The 20,089-nt window shown below is 44.1% G+C and overlaps 1 protein-coding gene and 1 long non-coding RNA gene across 12 annotated transcripts in view; one reads left to right on the top strand and one right to left on the bottom strand.

Moving 5' to 3' along the window:
- scml2 (Scm polycomb group protein like 2) overlaps positions 1 to 20,089 on the bottom strand; it is a 204,282-nt gene that overhangs the window by 91,650 nt on the left and 92,543 nt on the right. For 4 of the 11 annotated variants that reach the window (XM_068040385.1, XM_068040395.1, XM_068040386.1 and 1 more), the window contains one exon: positions 17,263 to 17,346. The exons of the other annotated variants lie outside the window; for them this stretch is intronic. In XM_068040385.1, coding sequence (XP_067896486.1) covers positions 17,263 to 17,346 — 84 coding nt within the window. The remainder of the gene's footprint in view (positions 1 to 17,262; positions 17,347 to 20,089) is intronic. 11 annotated transcript variants of the gene reach the window in all.
- On the top strand, positions 3,196 to 7,895 carry LOC137374382 (uncharacterized). The gene is made up of 2 exons (XR_010975813.1): positions 3,196 to 6,006; positions 6,776 to 7,895. It is a non-coding gene; the product is annotated as an uncharacterized lncRNA (long non-coding RNA).

Here is a 20,089-nt window from a genome sequence, read left to right as displayed (position 1 = left end):
GCTTTCAATGAGGAGATAATTTATTGACTTACTTTCTCATCATTATATTGAAAGCTGATTTAGTAACCTATCTGGCATTGTTTTTGCTTTAATAAGTTGTCAATCTCTTCCCACACACTTGATGTAGCGATGCAGAGTATTCTGGATAGATGTCCACCTTTCAGGAGAGACCATGATCTCTTCTCCCACTCTCCCATGCTCTGTATGCGTGTGTCTTGCTCCCCCACCCCCCAACCTCCCCCCAGGACTAGGGAACACAGATTGAAAGTTTTGTGCAGAAGATGTAGGGGGAAAATGAGGAAGCACTTTTTTTTTTACACAGCAGGTGGTAATGGCCTGGAATTCACTACCCACAAGGGTGGTCGAAGTGGAGAGGATCAATGACTTTAAGAGGAAGTTGGATGGCCACCTGAGAGAAACAGACTTGCAGGGCTACGGGGATTGAGCCAGTGAGTGGGACTGATTGCATAGCTCCGTGGAGAGCCAGCATGGACAGAATGGCCTCCTTTTGTGCCGTAAGTAAATGACTGTCTCTTTGTCTGTCTCCTTTCCCCTCCTCTATCTGTCCCTCTCCACCCTGCCACCTCTGTATCTCACCACCAACCACCCCCCCCCCCATGTCTCCAGTGTTCCCCAATCTATGTTCCCGCCCCTGCCCCCCCTTTCTCTCTCCTTCTGTCCCTCCCCCCCCTCTCTCACTCCAACTCTGTTCCCCCCTCTCTCCCTTCAATTCTCTGTCCACCGCTCTCTCTCTCCAAGTCTGTCCATCCCTCTCCTTACCCCCCTTTCCTCTCCCTCCAACCCCCTGCCCCCCCTTTCCTCTCCCTCCAACTCCCTGTCCCCCTCTCTATTCGTCCCCCTTCTCTATTCGCCCCTCTCCCCCTCTCTATTCACCCCCTCTATCTCTCTCTCTCTTTATTAGCCCCCTCTATCTCTCTCTCTCTCTCTATTCGCCCCCCTCTATCTCTCTCTCTCTCTATTCGCCCCCCTCTATCTCTCTCTCTCTCTCTATTCGCCCCCCTCTATCTCTCTCTCTCTCTATTCGCCCCCCTCTATCTCTCTCTCTCTCTCTCTCTCTCTCTCTATTCGCCCCCCTCTATCTCTCTCTCTCTCTCTCTCTATTCGCCCCCCTCTATCTCTCTCTCTCTCTCTATTCGCCCCCCTCTATCTCTCTCTCTCTCTCTATTCGCCCCCCTCTATCTCTCTCTCTCTCTCTATTCGCCCCCCTCTATCTCTCTCTCTCTCTCTCTATTCGCCCCCCTCTATCTCTCTCTCTCTATTCGCCCCCCTCTATCTCTCTCTCTCTATTCGCCCCCCTCTATCTCTCTCTCTCTATTCGCCCCCCTCTATCTCTCTCTCTCTATTCGCCCCCCTCTATCTCTCTCTCTCTATTCGCCCCCCTCTATCTCTCTCTCTCTATTCGCCCCCCTCTATCTCTCTCTCTCTCTATTCGCCCCCCTCTATCTCTCTCTCTCTCTATTCGCCCCCCTCTATCTCTCTCTCTCTCTATTCGCCCCCCTCTATCTCTCTCTCTCTCTATTCGCCCCCGTCTATCTCTCTCTCTCTCTATTCGCCCCCGTCTATCTCTCTCTCTCTCTATTCGCCCCCGTCTATCTCTCTCTCTCTCTATTCGCCCCCCTCTATCTCTCTCTCTCTCTATTCGCCCCCCTCTATCTCTCTCTCTATTCGCCCCCCTCTATCTCTATCTCTCTATTCGCCCCCCTCTATCTCTCTCTCTCTCTCTCTCTATTCGCCCCCCTCTATCTCTCTCTCTCTCTCTCTCTATTCGCCCCCCTCTATCTCTCTCTCTCTCTCTCTCTCTATTCGCCCCCCTCTATCTCTCTCTCTCTCTCTCTCTATTCGCCCCCCTCTATCTCTCTCTCTCTCTCTATTCGCCCCCCTCTATCTCTCTCTCTCTCTCTATTCGCCCCCCTCTATCTCTCTCTCTCTCTCTATTCGCCCCCCTCTATCTCTCTCTCTCTCTCTATTCGCCCCCCTCTATCTCTCTCTCTCTCTCTATTCGCCCCCCTCTATCTCTCTCTCTCTCTCTATTCGCCCCCCTCTATCTCTCTCTCTCTCTCTATTCGCCCCCCTCTATCTCTCTCTATTCGCCCCCCTCTATCTCTCTCTATTCGCCCCCCTCTATCTCCCTCTCTCTCTATATTCGCGCCCTCTCTCTCTATTCGCAACCCCCGCCTCTCTCGGTCTATTCGCCCCCGCTCTCACACTTGCAGAGAGCGGAACGCTCTTTTAAAATTCTTTTAAAAGTCAGTTATTTTAAAAAAGATCATTGTCAGTTTTGGAGCTGATAGCGGCTGACATCGGGAACAGCTGTTTCCCAACTGATTCAGTGTTTCCCAGCTGGCTTTTTTTTTTAATAAAGTCAGAACTGCCAGAAAAAAATGGAGTCTGTTGGGAAACAGCTGTTCCCAATGTCAGTGGCTGTTGGCTCAAACTGACAACGATCTTTAAAAAAAGAACTTTAAAAGGGCGTTCCACTCTCTGCAACTGTGTGAGAGTCAGCAGCTGTCACCTGTGAAACTGGCAGTGCATTAGTTTAAATGCCAGACTGACAATGGGAAATTTCTCATCTCTAGTCACGGTGAGGATGAGGAACGGCCCCGGGAACAGTTTACACCTGTGGGCTGGATGGAAACGTTTGGCAAGCCAGATCCGGGCCTGTGGGTCGTATGGTTGGACAACCCTGGTCTAGATTGTACAAATGCAAATGAATATTAATACAATTTTCATCCAGTGCACATTTTTCCAGGCCCTTCCAATGTTTTTCAAGTTAGAACTCTAAAGAAAGAAAAAAGTTCCATGAGTAGCGATTAATATTTCCTCATTTTCAGTAAAATGATTATTGCATCCAAATTTTGCTCGAAGTTCATATAAAAACACCTATCACATGGAATCTCAGGCTTCCCTTCTGGCTAATCTGCTCTGGTGATGTCACCTATGTGAAGTGCATCTCAATAAAAAAAAAGTGTTACTTTGAATCAGCACAACCCTCAAAAAGCAGACCACAAGCTGGGAAATCTGCTTTCCTGACCTGTGGCACCATTTTCCTGGGTCCTGTAGTGTTTGATCGATCAGGGTTTGATTATATCAGTTTGCCCACTATCTGTGTTCAGTGTTTGATTGCTTAAGCCTCTGGGTGGAGCTGCTGTGTGAAAGTGAAACTAAGACAGAGACTGCTAGAAGCTTCCATAGAATACTGGTGGCATACAGACTTGGACTGAAATCTTGCAAGAACTTTTAAGTTAATATGGTGTAAATAAACCAGTTTTTTTTTTCTAACACCAGTGTGATAGTGGTATTGCGCGGAGTTAAATCAGATATTACAAACGAAACCCAGTAAGCCAGCGTAAACTTAACAAAAACATGGCAACGAACTTGATTCAACAAAATCTAACGTTACTAGTTCCAGAACTTTTCCTTCCAATGCCGGGAAATCTTCCTTTGTGTAGGGAGTGATGGATTTCGGGGTTCAAGACCTACTTGCCCGCTATGGGAATGGACGGCCCAAATATAGCAGCAAACCATAAGAAAGTAATACTCGTACATTGTTTTGGAGCAGAAGGACAGCGCGTCTTCGACGAAGATACGTCTACATTTGAAATGGCAGTGAAGGCTCTTGAAAAATACTGAGAGCCAAAGTGTGACGATAGAGCGATACGGATTCCGCCGGGGACATGGTGAGTCCATTAAACAATACGTGAAGGCATTGCAGCGATTGGAGTCTACATATAAAATTGGCATATGAACCAATGAACTAATTTGTGAACAATTAATTGAAAAGACTTCAATTCCACGAATTAGGAAACGTCTTTTCATGGAGGATGATGATTTAACCTTGGAAAAAGCCACAACCTTAGCAGTCCAGATCGAATCTGCCATGTTAGATTCAGAGAGGTTCCACGCACATGCACCCTTAGATGGAAGGTTGCAGACAGTGCTTGCCCAACCAGCTTCAGTGCAAAGGTTAAGGACAAGAAGACTTCAGCAACTTCATCAAAATTTGCCCCATCATGGTCAGTTACCTGCAAAACTGTGCCCAAATTATCAAGTCATAATGCCATGTCCAGCTTGAGGGAAAAAGTGTAATTCATGTTGAAAGCGGAACCATTTTGCAAAGATGTGCAGGTCGTTAAAGAAAAAAGACTTAATGACACGTAAGAGTCTCTTCCTGAGAGTGAAGTACAACATGTATATTCCATCGCAAAATGCAAAGCACCACGTCACTTTAAGGAGTGCTCCATCGAGATCGCAGAGATCGCAGTGTCACTTCTTATCGATGTTGGCGTGAAAGTATCTATTTTGTGTGACAAACTCAACCATATGTATTTTTCACAATTCTCTCTCATTCCTGCAACAGACATTTCAAGTTTATGATGACCCTATCATTCCAGTTTCGGGGATGATCACAGTTCCAGTACGCTACAAAAATGTCACCCTAGACAGCTTCACTTTCAATGTAACTAAAGGTCGAAGCCTTATCATGGTAAATCTTTTCGATAGGCTTGGATTCAAACTTGTAGACCGCAATGGAGCACATATTAATGGGATTGACAATGCAGATTATACACGCCAGTATCCTTCCTTAGTTACTGGATTTGGGGAGATCAAAGGGTACGGTCATACTCCTTGTGTCAACACATCAATTCAACCAGTTTCACAAAGTTTGAGGCGGCTGCCATTTGCAATCCATGCTGAAGTGTCACAAGAGCTGAAATGTCTAGAAGCAGACAGTATCATTGAACAAAATCGACTCATCAACGTGGATATCAAAACTAACCACTACACGACGAAATAACTATGAACATCGGCTATGCATTGACCTAAAGGCAGTCAAAGCTATCATACCAGACAAGTATCCACTTCCTGCAAGTCAAGAACTGTCAGCATAATTTCATGACTCCACAGTCTTCATTCACAAAGCTTGACATGCGACAGAGTTATCTTCAGATACCTCTAGCAGAACAAAACCGATATTTTGCAGCTTTTGTTACTCATGAAGGTGTGTTTCAGTACCGAAGAATGCCATATGGACTGAGTTCAGCACATAGCACATTCCAGAAGATAGTTTCTTCAGTCTTGTCGGATGTTGACGGGATGCTCAACCTACTTGACAACGCTGAACATGATGAACGATTATCAGCAGTGCTCACTCGACTTGTAAAACACAATCTGACGCTCAACCAAGACAAATGCATATTTGCGGCACCTGAGATTTGACTTTTTAGGTTACAGAGTGACAGCAGCTGGAGTAAAGCCAACACACAAGAACGACAAAGCCCTTTATGCACTTCCAACACCGTCTGATGTGAAAGAATTGGCAACATTTCTAGGTACTACCAACTTGTATCATAAATTTGTTCCTAATTAAGCAGAGACTGCGGAGCCTCTTTGGAAGCTACTTCGTAAAGAGCCTCAATGGGAATGGACAGTCACACAGCAATCAGCATTTGAAACGTTACAGGCGAAGATAGCATCTCCACCAGTCCTCGCGCATTTCAGCGCACATGCGGAAACATATGTCACGACAGATACATCAGGAACTGCAACTGGTACTGTACTCTCAGTCCCACTGATGAATGCGAATGACGAATAGCTTATGTGTCAATCCCATTGTCAGACACTGAACATAAATATTCTACTGGACAACGGGAAGCACTAGCCTTTATCTACCCATGCGAACATTGGCACATGTATCTTTTTGGTCGAGAGTTTACTCTTCGCACTGACCACCAAGCGTTGATTATCTTATTAACTGCGTCAGGATCAGGTCATCGACCTCTACGCATCTGCAGATGGTCAGATCGTCTACATCAGTATACTTTGAGGGTTCACACAACCGAGTAGCAGATATGCTTCGCCGCAATACTGTCGCAGATAGGCGATGTTGAAGACTATGTGATCGCAGTGAATTTGCGCGTGGCCACGAATCTGGTTAAACGAGAGGAGTTGGAAACGGAGTCAGCAGCAGATGACATACTGCAGCAAGTAAGTCAATACCTTAAATCTGAGTGACCTTGTGATATGGGGAAGAACTAATCCCATTTTAGCTTAGTTTAGAGATACAGCACTGAAACAGGCCCTTCGGCTCACTGAGTCTGTGCCGACCATCAACCACCCATTTATACTAACCCTACACTAATTCCATATTCCTACCACATCCCCACCTGTCCCTATATTTCCCTACCACCTACCTATACTAGGGGCAATTTAAAATGGCCAATTAACCTATCAACCTGCAAGTCTTTGGCATGTGGGAGGAAACCGGAGCAGCCGGAGGAAACCCACGCAGACACAGGGAGAACTTGCAAACTCCACACAGGCAGTACCCAGAATCGAACCCGGGTCGCTGGAGCTGTGAGGCTGCGGTGCTAACCACTGCACCGCCCAGAGTACGCAACGAGCTCGCATTATTTGGTGATAACTGTATTGCAGGTGGCACTCGGGCAATTATCCCAAAGGCACTACAGCAACATGCATTGCATCTCGCCCATGAAGGACATCAGGGTGTTGTTGAGATGAAACAATGATCCTGTGAAGCAGTCTGGTGGACCGGAATAGATCGTTGTATACAAGAGTTCATTAGGAACTGCGTAGCCTGTGCACTCAGTGAAAAATCTATTAAATGTCCTGTGTCTCTAAAACCAAACCCATGGCCAACAAAACCAAAGCAACAACTTAAAGTTGATATTTTTGGAGAAGTGCAAGCAGCCCCTAGGAATTGATGTTTTTTGCTTGTTGTTCATGATCTCCATAGCAAATGGCCAGAAATTGCTACAAGTTCTATTACAACCACATCAGTCATCGACATTCTGGATGGGATTTGCCAGAGACCATCACTACAGACAATGGGCCAGAGTTTATTTCAAGTCAATTCATGGAATTCCTAGCCAATTATGGAATCTATCACCAGCTGATGTCATACTATACAACCCACAATCGAATGGTGGCATTGAACAGTTCAACAGGCTGATAAAGGAGAGTCTGAAAGCTAGTATGTCAGAGGGAAGAACATTCGAACAATTCGTTCACATCCTACTCTGCACATACCGATCTACCCCACGCTCTGACTGGCAAGGCACTAGCCGAACTTATGATAGGTCGTAACTTTCACATGCCACTGACCATTCTTAAGCCATTGCTACCAGTTAACAAGGATGTCAGAGCGAAAGCAGATTAAATTGCAAAACGACAAGATAAAACAAAAGCATACTTTGACAAATGTACAGGCGCAAGGGAACCACAATTTAAAGTTGGAGATTGGGTTCGAATCAAACGGCTGAATTGCGACCACAAACCTGCTTCATCAGTATCAGGTCCAAAGCAGATTAAACATTTGCTCGGTACGAATGTTTATCTGTTGGCTGACAACAGCAAGTGGAATTCGCGACGTTTCATAGGAGACAGACCAGGATATTTCGAGGGTAGTGATTATAAGGATACATTTCCTTTTCCCATGAATGCTGTTGATAATCCGCCTCATCAAGCCAAACAGATCCACAACCTCAAATTTGTAGATCTAATCAAAGACCAAAGAGACCTTCCTAACTCAAAGACTTTTTGTGTAATTAGAGAAAATAGAGAAGTGAACACTAAGAAATAACTTGATGTATATATGTTTGTTGTTTGGAAGAGTCAAAAGGGAGAAAAATGTAATGTTTGATCGATCAGGGTTTGATCATATCAGTCTGCCCACAATTTGTGTTCACTGTGTTTGATTGCTTAAGCCTCTGGGTGGAGCTGCAGTGTGAAAGTGAAACTAAGACAGAGTTTGCTAGAAGCTTCCCTAGAATACTGGCTGCCTCCAGACGTGTACTGAAATCCTCTAAGAACTTTTACGTTAATGTGGTGTAAATAAACCAGTTGCTTCTTTAAGACCCATGTGATATCTGCATTGCTCTGATTTAAATCAAATATTACAAACTAAACCCAGCCAAAACATAACAGACCCCATAACCGAAGAGTGGTCACAGTCCAGACTTGAAATTATGGCCCTACCACTACCCACTTCCTCTCGCCACCTAGTTGGCCAATGTTCATCTGTGGGCCTAAACAATGACTGTTACCAAGATATTCAGGCATGCATGGGAAGGATGAGAGAAGAAAAATCCTGTCTTTGTTTGATGCCACCGTAGCAGATTTCCAGCAGTCCCAAATACGTGTCAACTGAATTGATTTTAGCTAGTGATACAGTAAGGATGCTACAATCAGCAGGAGTTCAGTTGGTAGTTCTCCTGCCTCTGAGTCAGTAGGTTATAGGTTCAAGTCCCAGTCCAGACTTCAAGCACAAAAATCAAACTTGACATTCCAGTGCAGTACTGGGGGAGTGCTGCACTTTGAAAGTGATGTTAAACCAAGGCCCCGTCTGCCCTCTCAGGTGGATGTGAAAGATCCCATGCCGCTGTCCCAAACAAGAGCAGGGGATATATCCCTGGTGTCCTGGCCAATATTTATCTCTCAATCAACATCACAAACACATTATATGGTCGTCAACATCATCTTGCTGTTTGTGGGAGTTTGCTGCACACATATTGGCTGCTGTGTTCCCTACATTGCAACAGTAACTACACTTCAAAAGTACTTCACTGGCTATAAAGTGCTTTGCGACATCCCGTGGTCCTGAAAGACACTATAGAAATGCAATTCTCTTTTTTTAAACAATTGCCCTCTGCACCCTTACGATAAAATCCAGCCAGCGACCTTTTCTTGATCGTTAACCAGCGACGTTTGCTGGTAGTGTATTTGAATAGATTTTAGATAAGGACGTGATCAGTATTTGTTTTAGATGTAATGTTTAATAGCCCAATCAGTTAAATGAGGAAATAAAAGATGAACAGCCTATGCAACATACCCAAGAAGTTGTTCAAGGCGGTTAATGTGTACAAAGCAGCACAACCTCAATAAATCTACTTTTGCCAATTTATCAAGCAACCAGTCCCTTGTCTTATCACAAATCCAGCACCCCATCCTATAGCCATGGGTTTATCACAATTCTAACATTCACACTGTAATCATCATCTGTTTAGTGAAAGAACCATCACTCAAACTGTGCATTGGGATGCATTTTCACTGCACAAGTGCAAAAATAATAAAATTACACCATTGGAGGGCACTAGAGTTCTATTTACTGGCTCCAAATTGTCCTACAGAAAATCTTAACCTCTCCAAACCTCAAAATAAACTATTTACATCTTTGAAAACTCTAACAGACCAAATGACTGCAATCCAAAATTTGGCAACTGAAGCAGTTTTCGCATGAGATCTATCAATTTCAAGTCTTTCTAAAAATTAAACCGACAGCATCCAATATTTTAAACAACTTTAAATATATTTTAGCACCAACTTGCATTTAATTTAGAATAATGTCCCCGGGTGCTTGACAGATGTGTAATCAGACAAAAATGGACTTTGAGCCCAAGAAGGAGTCATTAGCAGGTGTGATGAAAAGCTTGGTCAAAGAGGTGGTATAATGAAAGGGCTCTTTTTAAATTAATTTCTTTGTATTAACTTTTAGCTTTCGCCTGTTTGGTGAACTTCTGTCAGTCAGATAAAAATGCAACAATGAAACGTGCTTGGCTTTATTTTGGAAAAATGTGTTTTAGTTAGATAGTGGGAATTAAAACTAGTACCAAACAGAAATGTTTAGCTAATAAGAGATTCAGCAACAGGATTCCTTTGTTGTTCTGGCCCCAGAGTTCTTGGCTGTGTTAAGTGGCATCTTTATGGCAGTTGAATATCCTCCCACGATGCATATTTTGATCACCAATTCCAATATTTATAATTTCAATAGCTGGGGATATTATTTCCAAGGTCAGCACAAGGAATGTGGTAATGTCACCTATAAAGGGGCCTTTGTTCATTAATTGCTCTCTATCTTCAATTTAATGGTCTGATTGACATTTCAGTCAAGATGAATCTACAAGTAGTTTGGGGAGTTATTCTAGTTAAAATTGTAGTTGCGAAAGGACAGCAGCAAATTGAATGAGGCAACTCTATAAAACATGCAGATTCTCAAGTAGCAAGATTGGGAAAAAGTATAAAAGAGTGGGTGTTAGGAGAGATACCAGAATTTGATGAGGCCTGATCAGCCTTGAAAAAACCTTGAGCTTGAGAACTGATTTCTCCGGTGAACATGCAAGATATCACCAAAATTATATGGTTATGTGTAATTATCATTAACAGTTATCCAAAGACCCTATTATTTTGGGGAGAAACTTATAAACTTAAAGGAATACACAGCCTCTAACAGTGGGTTTTGAGGAGGGCGTTAAAAGATGCAAGGCATGAGAAGCACTGAGAAGTTTAGGGAGGGAATTTCACAGCATGGGGCCTACGCAATTGGAGGCAAGCACCGATAGTAAAATGAAGGGGATGAGGAAATGCACACAAGGCCGGAGTTGCAGTATCTGTGAGTTTGAATGGTGGGTTGCAATAGAAGGATAGAGATTGGGAAGCTGAGACCACAAAGGGATTTAAATGCGAGGATAAAAAATCCAGATTAGAGGCACTGGGAGGATGGGGAGCTGTTGTGTGTCAACAAGGATAGAAGTAATGGGTGAACAAGACAGGATATGGAAAGCAGTATTTTGGGTGAACTGAAATTTAACAATGGGAGACTGCTGGCAGAGCATTGGAATAGTCGAGTCTGGAGACGACAAAGGCATGGGCTGGAGTTTCAGCAGCAGATGGGCAAAGGCAGTGACAGGTGATGTTATGGAGATGGAAGTGATCAGAAGAATATGGAGTTGAGAGCTCAACTCAGAATTGAATAGGACACCAAGGTCAAAATGGACACAAGCAACCTGATTCAACCTTTAATTTATTTGAAAGATTTGTCAGTCTATGTTAGTCACTAAATTTCAGTCTCAACCACCAGGCACACCAATCAAATGTACCATGTGGTATTAATCCTAATCCTTCTCTTTTCTTTGGCCTCCTTACCTCGAGAGACAATGGGTAAGTGCCTGGAGGTGGTCAGTGGTGTGTGGAGCAGCGCCTGGAGTGGCTGTAAAGGCCAATTCTAGAGTGACAGGCTCTTCCACAGGTGCTGCAGAAAAATTTGATTGTCGGGGCTGTTACACAGTTGGCTCTCCCCTTGCGCCTCTGTCTTTTTTGCAGCTAACTGCTAAGTCTCTTCGACTCGCCACACTTTAGCCCCGCCTTTATGGCTCTGTCCGCCAGCTCTGGCGAACGCTGGCAACTGACTCCCACGACTTGTGATCAATGTCACAGGACTTCATGTCGCGTTTGCAGACGTCTTTAAAGCGGAGACATGGACGGCCGATGGGTCTGATACCAGTGGCGAGCTCGCTGTACAATGTGTCTTTGGGGATCCTGCCATCTTCCATGTGGCTCACATGGCCAAGCCTAATCCACAATCAGTAAAAAAGCTAACTCGCACAGTTATATCATCTTCAGCCTGAACCAGAAAGATTTTTTCTCTATCTAAACATGCTGTCAATTGTTCAACTGTAAAGGTAATCACAAACATTTATCATTGTTAAAAAAAAAGGCAAAAAGGCTGATGTCAACTTTCGCAGCCATATAGCAGAAACGTCTCTAATGGGTCTAAGATTAGATTAGTTCTAATGAAAGGTCATTGGCCTGAAAAGTTAACTCTTTTTCTCTCCACCCAGATCTGAGTATTTCCAGCATTTTCTTTTTATTTCAGATTTCCAGCATCCACAATATTTTTCTTTTTTTTTTACGAAGCTTAATCTTGACATATATCAATTCAAAGTGTGAGTCCGACCACCAAAACTGTCCATTTTTGTAACTCCATTTTAGAAAACATTACTGTAGTATAAAGGCCGACACCTGTACCATCATACAGAAAAACCATTTGCATTTGTGTTGAAACTTTCAGTTGTTCAACTCTAGACTGCTGCATTTTACAAAAGCATATGTATATTATATGGAAAGGAAGATTTGCATTTATATTGTGCCTTTCACAACCACCAGCCATCCCAAAGCACTTCACAGCCAATGAAGTGCTTTCAAATAGAGGCCTGCTTTAGGTCGGGAAAAAGAACCTGACCCGAACCCGACCGAACCACAGCGGGCCTGGGCCCGAGCCTGACCAGAGTCCCTCCGATTTTGCCCCAAGCCTGACCCGAACCCGCCACTAGTTGGCCCGACCCGAGCCCGACCTGACCATCCCTTTACTTGCGTTCCTGACATCGAACCTGTAAGAAGCTGCAGCGCATGCGCAAGACATCATAATGGCGTCACTCGCTCACTGCACAGACTCAGTTTCGTCCCGGACTCCCAGCTCAGGTAAGTTTTTTTATTTTTAATACTTACTAGCAGAGCACTTACCCAGAACACAGGCCCGACCTGACCCGAACCCGACACGTTGTCGGGTCCCGTGGGGTTCGGGTCGGGTAGCAGGCCTCTACTTTCAAAGCATAGTCAATGTTGTAATGTTGAAAAGTACAGCAGCCAAATTGTGTACAGCAATCTCTCACAAACAGCAATGTGATAATGACCAGATAATCTGATTTTGTGAATTTGCTTGGGGGATAAATTTTGGGCAGCAGCCCCAGGCAAAAAAAAAATGAGGTGCCAACCTGGTGAAGCTAAACCTAGGACTACATGCGTGTCCAACAGCAGAACCAGCGTGCTATTGACAAATGATCCTATAACCAACGGATTCGATCTAAGCTCTGCAGTCCTGTCACATCCAGTCGTGAATAGTAGTGGACAATTCAACAAGAGGAGGAAGCTCCAAAAACATCCCCATCCTTAATGATTGGAGAGCCCAGCAAGTCAGAGCAAAAGACAAGGCTGAAGCACTTGCACCCATCTTCAGCCAGAAATGCCGAGTGGACGATCCATCTCGGCTCCTCCTGAGGTCCCCAACATCATAGATGCCATTCTTCAGACAACGCGATTCACTCCATGTGATATCAAGAAACAGCTGAAGGGAGTGGATATAGCAAAAGCTATGGGCGCTGGCAACATCCTGGCTGTAGTATTTTAGACTTGTATTCCAGAACTAGCCTAAGAAACTTTATTGCAGTACGTAATGGTTACATCAGCAAAGCGGACATGCACACACCTGCCTGCGCAGGGAAATCAAGCCTTTCTTATAGTTCTTCATACAAATCAGCGACACCCCCTCTATGTTCCCAATTGGTCTACAAACTTCTGCAGTTTCTTGGTGTCGGGGCCTGATTGGGGTACTGCCTTGTCAATTTGTTTCACCTTCTGACTCCAGCAGTTTCTCATCCCCCTATCTCCTTGGACCGTTAGGCTGATTGTTATACAATAGGCTACTATTAAGCAGACTGCAGCTGTTAGTTTCTGCTTGTTAGTCTGTCTCTGCTGATAAGCTGTCTCTGCAGTCCTGAAGTTAGTTTATTATTTCTGATAAGCTGTCTCTGCAGCTCTGAGGTTCGTTTGTTAGTAGTCCATAATTAATTGATTAGCTCACTTTAAATGTCCCCATTGTTCTGTCCCCACACTGTAGTATTTTAGACTTGTACTCCAGAACTAGCCGCCCCCCTAGCCAAGCTGTTCCAGTACAGCTACAACACTGGCATCAACCCGGCAATGGGGAAAATTGCCCAGGAATGTCCTGTACACAAAAAGCAGGACAAGTCCAACCCCATCAGTCTACTCTCAATCATCAGTAAAGTGAGGGAAAGTGTCGTTGACAGTGCTATCAAGCAGCACTTCCTTAGCAATAACCTGCTCACGGACGCTCAGTTTCAGTTCTGCCAGGGCCACTCAGTTCCAGACCTCATTAAAGCCTTGGTTCAAACATGGACAAAAGAGCTGAACTCAAGAGGTGAGGTGAAAGCGACTGCCCGTGACATCAAGGCAGCATTTGGCAGAGTATGGCATCAAGGAGCCTCAGCAAAATTGAAGTCAATGGGAATCAGGGGTAAACTCTCCGCTGGTTGGAGTCGTACCTAGCACAAAGGAAGATGGTTGTGGTTGTTGAAGGCCAATCATCTCAGCTCCAGGACATCACTTCAGGGTAGTGTCCTAGGCCCAACCGTCCTCATCTGCTTCATCAATGACCTTCCCTCCATCATAAGAATTGGGAACGTTCGCTGATGATTGCACAGTGTTCAGTACCATTTGCAACTCCTTAAATACTGACGCAGTCCATGCCTCTCCATGCAGCAAAACCTGGACAACATTCCAGTTTGGGCTGATAAGTGGCAAGTAACATTCACACCATGCAAGTGCCAGGCAATGCCATCTCCAAGAAGAGAGAATCCAACCACCTCACCTTGATATTCAACAGCATTACCATCGCTGAATCCCCCTGCCGTCAAACATCCGGGGCATCACCACTGACCTGAAGCCACATAAATACTGCAGCTAGAACAGCAGGTCAGAGACTAGGAATCCTGTGGCGAGTAACTCACCTCCTGACACCCCAAAGCCTGCCCACCATCTACAAAGACACAAGTCAGGAGTGTGATGGAATACTCTTCACTTGACTGGATGGAAGCAGCTCCAACAACACTCAAGAAGCTCAGCACCATCCAGGACAAAGCAGCCCGTGTGACTGGCATTCCATCCACAAACATTCACTCCCTCCACCACCGACACATAGTGGCAGCAGTGTGTACTATGTACAAGATACACTGCAGCAATGCACCAAGGCTCCTTGGGACAGTACCTTCCAAACCCGCGATCTGTACCACCTAGAAGGACAAGAGCAGCAGATGCATGGGAACACCACCATCTGCAAGTTCCCCTCCAAGCCACACACCATCATGACTTGGAAATATATCACCTTTTCTTATAAGGTCATAAGAACTAGGAGCAGGAGTAGGCAATTCAGCCCCTCGAGCCTGCTCCGCCATTCAATACAATCATGGCTGATCACATCTCGGCCTTAACTCCACTTTCCTGCCCGTTCTCCATAACCCTTCAACCCATTTCTAATTAAAAATCTGTCCATCTCCTCCTCAAATTTACTCAATGTCCAGGCACTCTGAGGTAGTGAATTCCACGGACTCACGACCCTTTGAGGGAAGTAATTTCTCCTCATCGCTGTTTTAAATCTGCTTCCCCTTATCCTAAAACTATGACCTCTCGTTCTTGATTGCCCCACATGAGGAAACATCCTTTCTACGTCTACTTTGTCAATCCCCTTAATCATCTTATATACCTCAATTAGATCTCCTCTCATTCTTATAAACTCTAGAGAGTAAAGGCTTAAACTGCTCAATCTCTCTTCATAAGACAAACCCCTCATCCCTGGAATCAATCTAGCGAACCTCCTCTGAACTGCGTCCAATGCAACTACATCCCTCTTCAAGTAAGGGGACCAAAACTGTACGCAATACTCCAGTTGTGGTCTCACTAATGCCTTGTACAGTTGCAGCAACACTTCCCTACTTTTATATTCTATTCTTTTAGCAATAAATGCCAAAATTCCATTTGTCTTCCTTATTACGTGCTGTACCTGCATATTAGTTTTCTGCGATTCATGCACGAGGACACCCAGATCCCTCTGCACTGAAGCATTCTGAAGTTTCTCTCCATTTAGCTAATAATTTGACTTTCTATTCTTCCAACCAAAGTGGATAACCTCACACTTATCCACGTTAAACTCCTTCTGCCAAATTTTGGCCCATTCACCTAATCTATCCATATCCATTTGTTAATTTGTTATTTCCTTATTGCAACTTATTATCCAACCTATTTTAGGGTCATCTGCAAATTTGGCTATAGCACCTTCTATCCCTGCATCCAAGTCATTAATATATATTGTAAATAGTTGGGGCCCGAGGACTGAAACCCGTGACATCCCACTAGTTACATCTTGCCAACCAGAAAAAGACCCATTTATCCCAACTCTCTGTTTTCTGTTGGTTAGCCAATCCTCCATCCAGGCTAATAAATTGCCCCTAACCCCATGTGATCTTACCTTGTGTATTAACCTTTTGTGCAGCACCTTATCAAATGCCTTCTGGAAGTCCAGATATACTACAGCTACAGGATCCCGATTATCCACTTTGCTTCTTACAGCTTCAAAGAACTCTAGCAAATTAATCAAACATGATTTACCCTTCATAAAACCATGCTGACTCTGATGGATTGCGTTTTGACTTTATAAATGTCCTGCTACTACTTCCTTAATAATGGATTCTAACAATTTCCCGACAGATGTTAAACTAACTGGTCTGTAGTTTCCTACTTTCTGCCTCCCTCCCTTTTTGAATAAGGGCGTTATATTAGCTCTTTTTCAATCCACTGGAACCTTTCCCGCATCCAGGGAATTTTGGAATATTATAACCAATGGATCCACTATCTCCATTGCCACTTCCTTTAAGACCTAGGATGTAGGCCATCAGGTCCTGGGGACTTGTCTGCCTTCAATCCCAATAGTTTGTTCAGTACTTTTTCCCTAGTGATGATTTTTCTAAGTTCCTCTCTTTCGATAACCTCTGCATTTCCTGTTACTATTGGGATGGCACTAGTGTCCTCCACCGTGAAAACTGAGGCAAAATATCTCCGCCATTTTTGTGTTCCCCTCTATTAACTCCCCAGTCTCATCCTCCAAGGGACCAGCATTCACTTTAGCTACTCTCTTGCCTTTTATATACTTATAGAAGCTTTTGCTATCCGTTTTTATATTTTGCGCTAGTTTTCTTTCATAATTTACCTTTCCTCTTTTTATTACTTTTTTAGTAACCCTGTGTTGCTCTTTAAAAGTCTCCCAATCATCCAGCCTGCCACTAGCCTTTGCAATATGGTGTGCCTTAGTTTTTGCCTTTATGTTATCCTTAACTTCCTTGCTTAGCCATGGATGTTTTTCCCCCTCTTCGAATCTTTCTTCCTCTCTGGAATATATTATAGTTGGGAGGAATTGAATATCTCCTTAAACATTTGCCACTGCTCATCAACTGTCCTACCTTTTAGTCTTCCTGCCCAGTCCACTAGGGCCAAATCTGTCCTCATGCCTATGTATTTACCTTTGTTTAACTCCAGAACACTCGTGTGGGACTCCAGTTTCTCGCCCTCAAACTGAATTTGAAATTCTAGCATGCTATGATCACTCCTCCCTAGAGGATCCTTAGCTATGAGATCATTAATTAATCCCACCTCATTACACAATACCAAATCTAGAATAGCCAGCTTCCTGGTTGGTTCCACAACATATTGCTCCAAAAAACAATCTCTAACACCTTCAATGAACTCTCGCGAGGCTGCCCTTGCCAATTTGATTAATCCAGTCTACATGCATATTAGAATCACCCATGATTATTGCAGTACCTTTCTTACAAGCCCGCAGTATTTTCTTCCGGGTCACTGGGTCAAAATCCTGGCATTCCTTCCCGAACAGTACTGTGGCTGTATCTAAACAACAAGGGCAATTCAAGATCTGCAATAAATGTTGACATTGCCAGAGAGGCTCAAATTCCAGGAATGAAAAAAAAACCATGCTAATGCTCAGAAATGTCTTATGAATTGCACTAAGAAATTTATCAATAATTTTTAAATAATAGTGAGCCATCACTAAAAGGGCTCAAGATAAAAATACAACATCCCTGTAGCCCTGCAATTTCTTTCTCTCCAGATAATTATCCAGTTCTCTTTCAAAAGCCTCGATTGAATCTGCCTCCACCACACTCTCAGGCAATGCACCCCAGATCCTAACCACTCACTGCGTAAAAATGTTTTTCCTCATGTTGCTGTGCTTCTTTTGCCAATCACCTTAAATCGGTGTCCTCTAGTTCTGGATCTTTCTGCCAGTGGAAAGAGTTTTTCCCAATCTACCCTATCCAGACCCCTCATGATTTTGAACACCTCTATCAAATCTCCTCTTAATCTTCTCTTCTCCGAGGAGAACAATCCCAGCTTCTCTAACCTACTCATGTAACAGAAAACTGTGGTGCCCAGAACTGGACACAATACTCCAGTTGAGGCTGAACCGGTGTTTTAAACAGGTTTATCACAACTTCCTTGTTTTTGTACTCTATGCCTCCATTGATAAAGCCCAGCTTCCGGATTTTTTCAAAAATGTTTTTGAAACTATACTTTCAAATTATTTACAATTATCTAAAAACGAAGAATTCAAAATAGTTCCAATTTCTCTCTGCCTCAACCTGATACAATTAAATGCTACTAGATGGAAATAGGCTACCGTATCCTCTGCATGATGTAGAGTTCTGCTAACTCCATTCTCAATTGCGTTAAGCAGTTAAGATTAACAGCATTTTGTACAGTAAACGCATTTGAAGCTGTAACAAATTAACAAGGGGAAAAACCAAGTTATTCTTTGCCAAGAGCCATCTGTGTGTTAAAAGTGCCATCAAGTTTATCAACAAACACAATGGACGAGGTTTTTCCAAAACAGTGGAGGTCATGTCGTTGGGGTGCCTTCCAGGTCTGAGGTCCACACGGGTGAGAGGCGGGATTTCTCCGGCCATATTGGCAGAAGGCAATTAAGAGCAATAACGCTGGTGAATAAGCCAATTCAGAATGGCAGCCGGGTGGGTGTTCATGCTGCTGGCACAATCAGAGGGCCAACAACTCTGGAGTCTCAGCAAAGTCACAGAAAGGTGCCACTGCTGAGGCAGGTAGGAGAATGCGAGGGTGCCTCAAACTACAGGAGGGTGAGCATGACTTCATTTTTTTGATGGGCCAAGCAAACAGAGGGGAAACCTTTCCAGCAGCAGCGTCGGGGCCCTCGGGGCCCCCTCCCTGGGTCATGAAGCCTCTGAATCAGATAACACCCCGGGAAGCCACAGGGAGGCCTCCTCCATGCAACTGGCAGACTCCCAGGGGGCTGTTCCACGGCTGGCAAAATACCAGTGGCTCGGGGAAAAATGCCCTTAATTGGTCCTATAAGTATTGAAATTGGCTGCCTGCTCCATTCAGCAGGCAGCCAAGCCAGTCCCACCACTGGGAAACTTACGGCAGTGCGACTGCATGGGGGAGCAGTTTCCAGGCACCTCCCCACTAATTTCCCAACGCTTCCCTGCCTCCAAGCACATCGCCCAGGTTGGTAAAATTCCGCCCAATCTTTTCCAGAGCTATTGCAATTACTTGTGGAAATCATGTGAAGTAAACACTCAAAATAATTTCTGTAAAAAAGAATTTTGGAATTGCATTTTAACCACTTCAGTATGGTAAAATCTTGTTTGCATGCAAGATACACAATAATAAAGTTTGTCAAATATTACAAAATTAAATGGGAAAAAAGGGTATTTTCAAGCCATTGGTAATCAATAAAAATATAACCAGAATAAAAAACACATACCACACTGATATGTACTGCAAGATACCAATACATGCTGTAGGTGTAAAAGGCACAAAACAAATCACATACCGTTAACGTACCCTGGAAGGGTAATGTAACCCAGAAATTTGCGCAACAGGTAAAGTTAGCCATTTCACTCAGCTACTATGCAGCAGCAACATGTGTGGTGTTCACCACTAACAGGATGCTGCCGTCCAACCAAAAAGACGTCCTGCCTATCGCACAAATGAGTAATGTGATGTATGAATTTCAATGCCAGTGCAACGCTAGGTATATAGACTGTACGTCCCAAAGACTGGCGAATCATATCAAACAACATACCCCTTTTGCCGTACCCAACCAGCCCATACTTGCAAAACTCAGAACACAGTGTCCAATATGAGATGGGATTCCGCGATTGAACAACGTTTGGTAAATAATCCTCAGCGTGCTAAGAACTGCGCTGACAACCAATTTAACATCAGTAAGGCTCGCAGTATGGCGCATTTGCGTGTACTGGAAGCTACATGTATTAATACACAGGGCCCTGTTCTTTGCAGACAGAAAGAATATGTACAAACATTGCACCTGTTTCAGCTGAAGTGAAGTGAAGTGAAAGCCATTCGCTGGTTCATTTCTCAGGACAATACCTTGATCAGTCAAGCTGCCTGGTTTAAATTTCAAACAAACTTGGCAGTTAACTGCCAGTCACCATAAACTGGTGCATTCTCCATGGCAACGCCTCTACCAGAGTTCACTTACAGTATAAGTTGCTGTTACATTGGTTATCTTTACGGATTGTCCTGATGAGTGCCAGACGAAAAGCTTCGACAACATCTCTATTTTCAACAATGCTGT

The sequence above is a fragment of the Heterodontus francisci genome, chromosome 10 (assembly GCF_036365525.1).
Source record: "Heterodontus francisci isolate sHetFra1 chromosome 10, sHetFra1.hap1, whole genome shotgun sequence".
Classification (NCBI taxonomy): domain Eukaryota; kingdom Metazoa; phylum Chordata; class Chondrichthyes; order Heterodontiformes; family Heterodontidae; genus Heterodontus; species Heterodontus francisci.
The sequence above is the reverse complement of the archived record's forward strand: the minus strand, read 5'-3'. Positions and strand labels throughout refer to the sequence as shown.